The sequence below is a fragment of the Coccinella septempunctata genome, chromosome 8 (genome assembly GCF_907165205.1).
Source record: "Coccinella septempunctata chromosome 8, icCocSept1.1, whole genome shotgun sequence".
Classification (NCBI taxonomy): Eukaryota; Metazoa; Arthropoda; class Insecta; order Coleoptera; family Coccinellidae; genus Coccinella; species Coccinella septempunctata.
In genome coordinates this window covers 15812263-15817561 of record NC_058196.1, presented here as the reverse complement: position 1 = coordinate 15817561, position 5299 = coordinate 15812263, and the positions used below count along the sequence as shown (strand labels likewise).

The following is a 5299-nucleotide window of genomic DNA, read 5'->3' as shown; positions in this document are numbered from 1 at the left end:
TTTCCAAAGGTGAATTATTTTCACCAATTGTACCTTCCGTTAAAAAAAAGCCTGACCTTTGAATACACCATGTTTAATCTTCTATTTTGTCAAATTTTTCTATATAGGTATTTCAAATAAAAAGTATAGCAAATCTAACAAAGTATTTCATTAATATTAATTGATTCACAACAATGTTTGGATGAAAAAAACATCTTGATCACAAAACAAAGGCCTATTTTTGTTTTGTCGCTCAGGATGTTTTTTCTGGTTTCGACCAAGCCTATATTCGAATTAAATAAAAGGAATAGAATTCGAATTTCTCGCCCTTTTATTGAGGAATAGAATTCGAATTTCGCGCCCTTCAATTATGAAATAGAAAACTGTTATTTAACAGTTTGACAGTACGATTTCAGCTCCATCTGATTGTTAATTGTGTGCAAAAACGTAGTCGGTTTTTAGTACTAGCGATATGAGGCTGTTTCCTATCTTCCTAACTCTATAATCTTTGGCCATCAACTGCATTCCTCTATCTTCTTTTGTTTCTGAGTTATAGGCCAAAATTTACATTTGGGAGATTTCAACTTTGGTCATTATCTCCGTTTCTGTTTGTGCTAGGATGTTGGAATGAAGACATTATACAGACCCTTTTTTGATAGCAATCCAGTGGCGTACTATGATTTTTTTCTTACTGGTCTATTTGCTGAGCTATAACATAAAGTTGTGTTTTTTCTTATGAAAACACTTGTTTAAAATGACTTAGAAAGAATCGCCATATTTTTACCATTTCAGAAATATATTATACATTACCCTCAGTCTTTCTAAGTCATTTTAAACTACTGTTTTCATAATGAAAAATACATCTTTATGTTATAGCTCAGCAAATATACCTTTCGGAAAAAATCATAGTACGCCACTGGATTGCTATCATAAAAGTGTCTGTATAATGTTTTCATTTCAACAACACTTTCAACAGAAAATAGAAAACTCTGATAATAAATCAAAAACTGTTTGGACCTTCATCCACAATATAAAGAATAAAACAAACACTCCCAGGGATATACAGATGAGTGGTGATGGTGATGTCATCGCAGATCGTTTCAACAGCTACTTTCTAAACTGTGCTGCAGATTTAATATCAGTTTCACCTCATAAAAATTACTCGTCACATGTAGAACAGGCAGACAGATCAATGTTTTTCGAACCTATTACTGAAACAGAAATCACTAAGATAATAAAGGCGTAAAAAAAAACATAGCAGTGGGGATGATGAAGTTCCAACCACTTTGATTAAATTCTGTACACAAGAAATTATTTCACCACTTATCTACGCTATTTGTGCATCGTTCAGAGCAGGTGTTTTTCCAGACAAGCTGAAGTTAGCCACTATTAAACCTCTACATAAAAAAGGAAGTGTGACAGAAATTCAGAATTATCGTCCAATAAGCCTATTGCCAAGTTTTTCCAAGGTATTAGAAAAATGCATGAGCAACAGACTCTTGGAGTATTTTTTGAGCAATGACCTGCTATGTAGGGGTCAGCATGCATACATAAAAGGAAGAGGAACCCATACTACCCTGTATGAGTTCATAGAGGCAATATTACAGGCTTTGGAAAGTGGAGACTATGCGATGGTATTGTTCTTAGATCTGACAAAAGCCCTATGATTGTGTAATCACCAACTCCTTTTAAGCTGTATGGAATAACTGGTTCCACTTTGTCCTGGCTGCAGTCCTACCTATCAAGAAGATTGCAACAAACTGTCATCACTAAGGGGGGTGTATCAGGAAAATCCAGAAGAGAGATTGTTAAAACAGGCATTCCGCAGGGTAGCATTCTTGGCCCTATATTGTTTATCATATACATTAATGATGCACCTCAATGTATTTATTGTCTGGGCTGCTTCCTTACTGATTACGCCGATGACAAGAACATCCTAATTGCGGCTCAAAGTTTGCAAACTTTGCTCGATCAATCAAAATCTGTTTTTAAAGCATTATCAGACTGGATCTCAAATGAAGGGCTAATATATATATATATATATATCGGTTTTAGAGCGTTCTCCGACGCTTTCCGACTCCTAACCGCCATTCCTCTCTATTCAACCATAGGTTTTCGGGGAGCTCTCTTTCCTCCATTTCCTTCTCGATCCCCTCTCTCCAGCTCTTCCTTGGTCGACCTCTTCTCCTTCTGCCTCGTGGCGTCCATGTTAAAATCTGTTTGGGTAATCTGTTATCAGGCATCCTCTGTACGTGGCCATACCATATCAATTGCTTCGTCTTTATGTCATCAGTTATGGTATGTTTTGATCCCATTATCTCTCGAACTCTTTCATTTCGCACACGATCCCTTCTAGATATGCCCGCAGATCGTTGCCAGAAATCCATTTCTGTTGCCAGCAACATCTTTTCAGATCTTTGTTTCATTTGCCAGACCTCGCTTCCATAAGTCACTATGCTCTTTAGTATGGTATTGTATATGCGATGTTTGTTGCTTTTGGATATTGATTGATCCCACAGGATGCCATTCATCATGGATATCGCCTTTCTCCCTTGAACATTTCTGTCCTTTATAGCAGCGTCCAGTGTCCCATCATGCGTCAGCTTCATACCAAGGTATCTATATTCGGTGCAATGAGAAATTTGTGTTCCATCCTCTAATGTGATGTTCTGTGGTGTCCCTCCAATACACATAGATTCCGTCTTTTTAACGTTCACTTCGAGGCCCCATTTCTTGTATTCCTCTACTAATTTTCTCGTCATATAGTTCAGGTCGTCTTGATCTTGTGCTATCAGGATTGATGAAGGGCTAATATTGAATGAAAAGAAGACAAACTGTTTAATGTTCAAAACAAATAGGACTAGGCTGGACTATCCAGACAATGTGACACTGGGTAGATCACAAATTGCTTTAGAAACTGAAACTAGACTTTTGGGATTGACTGTGGATTCACTTCTGTCATGGGAAAGCCACATAGATAAAGTTTGTAGAGGTTTCAATGCAGTCTGTTATAGTTTAAGAGTACTTTCACAGTACCTGAATGAAAGTGGTCTGAGGACAATTTACTTCGCGAACTTTGAGTCAATCATGAGAAATGGCTTGTTTATTTATGGCAGTGTAAGGATCATTGAGAGGGTTTTCATAGTTCAAAAGAGAGCATTAAGAATAATGTACAGACTAAGTTCGAGAACATCTTGCAGAGGTCTCTTTGAGAGGAATTAAATCTTAACTGTTGCTGCATTACATATTGAAGAATGCATAATATTTCTCTTCAAGAATAGAGAAAATTTTGAGGCAAATTTACCATCACATCTCTATAATAACAGATATACTGACTATATCTATCCCATTCATAGATTGTCCATTACTGAAAAAGGACCAGAATATTGTTGTATGAAGTATTTTAATAGGCTACCACAAAGAATAAAACAAATACGTAACCAAAAATGTTTCAAAAATGAACTGCACAGACTGTTACTTGGCATTGAGCCTTATTCAGTAGATGAATTTTTACGTGCAAACATGAAGTGGAATTAATCTATTTTACTTTCTTTTATATTCTAGGACATATATTTCGTTCTGATTATGTATTTATTTAATATGTTAGATTCTCGAAATAGATATTATTATTATTATTATCATTCTAGATTAAACAGAAACGGAGATAATGACCAAAGTTGAAATTTCAATTTTGGCCTATAACTCGAAAATAAAAGAAGATAGAGTAATGCAGTTGATGGCATTAATTGCTTCTCGAAAAAAGACGACCGTAATGTGCCATGCATTTTCCTCTATCTCGTAAGGTTGAAAAAGTTGTAATTCAGGTATCACCAATTTTGCCCACCCTGTACAGGGTGGGCAAATTTCGATGTTTTAGCACTACAGCTTTTGAAACAGAGGAGATAGACAAAATCTGATACCCCATTCTCGGTCTCTTTTTCTGAGAAACTAACAAGAGTAGTAGTTATTTTTGTCCACCTTCTTTTGTTTTTGAGTTATAAGCGAAAATTGGAAAAATGGCGATTTCGAAATAAATTTATATCTCTGCTAATACTGATGATAGAGCTCCGAAATTGAAACATTATACAGGCACTTTTTTAAGTATAATCCAGTGACGTACTTGCCTTTTTAGCAGGATTTTTAATTACGAAGCTATAACCCAAAGTTATGATTTTTTAAATGGGAACACCAGATTTTGGTGCAATTTTTTGAAAGCTTACTTTTTACTGATTTCAAAAATATATAACATCATATGGTTTGTATCAATATAAACAATAGAAAATGGTCAAAAACCTTTTTTTCTCAATATTTCTATGGTTTCAACTTTTGACGAGCACAGAAAAATAGAGCTTCCTATAACAAGAGCAGTCTCCTTCCATCAATGTCATTCTTTCTATGCTTTTTACCAATTTTCACAAAATTTGAATCTTGGAGAAATTGAGTGAGAAGCATAGAAATGAAAGGACTAATAGAAGGAGACTGTGGTAATCATAAGATGATACATTTTTCTATTCTCATCAAAAGTTGAAACCATAATATTGAGAAAAAAGGTTTTTGACCATTTTTTATTATTTATATTAATACGAACCATGTGATGTTATATATTTTTGAAATCAGTAAAATTTAAGCTTTCAAAAAATTGCACAGAAATCAGGTGTTCCCATTTAAAAAAACATAACTTTAGGTAATAGCTTCGTAATTAAACATCCTGCTAAAAAGGCAGGCACGCACCTGGATTCTAATTAAAAAAGTACCTGTATAATGTTTCTATTTCAGAGCTCTATCTTCAGTATTAGCGGAGATACAAATTTATTTGGAAATCGCCATTTTTCCAATTTTCGCTTATAACTCGAAAACAAAAGAAGGTGGCCAAAAATGACTACTACTCTTGTTAGTTTCTCAGTAAAAGAGAACGAGAATGGGGTATCAGATTTAGTCTATCTCCACTGGTTTAAAAGCTGTAGTGCTAAAACATCGAAATTTGCCCACCCTGTACACTCATATTCAAGCTAGAAAATAACCAGAATAAAAATCTGTTGAAGAGAGTCCAAAAGATAAAGGAAAGTGGAAGGAAGAGTTTCATATACGCAGTTTGACAAACTTTTAAAATCATGCCCGGTCATATAAGAACATCTTTGAATTGCAAAATTAATAATTTTGAAGAATTTACTTTGATTTGAACATAGTAAAAACAAACTGTTGAATATCAATTGTATTTTCAGTTAGATAAATAAATTTGTTGAACGTTCTGAGTTAACAAAATTTGCCTAATTTACTCGAATCGGCTGAAAGTTTTTTATGCAATACAAGTCAACGAATT

The 5299-nt window shown here is 34.5% G+C and overlaps 1 protein-coding gene across 1 annotated transcript; it reads right to left on the bottom strand.

Moving 5' to 3' along the window:
• Positions 1 to 2030: 2030 nt before the first annotated feature.
• Positions 2031 to 2741, bottom strand: LOC123318344. Its single transcript, XM_044904954.1, has one exon. It carries the CDS (start codon positions 2739 to 2741, stop codon positions 2031 to 2033), a length of 711 nt encoding a protein of 236 aa, XP_044760889.1.
• Positions 2742 to 5299: the final 2558 nt, after the last annotated feature.

What these genes read in the sequence shown, in the direction of transcription:
- LOC123318344 (XM_044904954.1), bottom strand. Translation starts at nt 2,741, where the DNA reads ATGACGAGAAAATTAGTAGAGGAATACAAGAAATGGGGCCTCGAAGTG.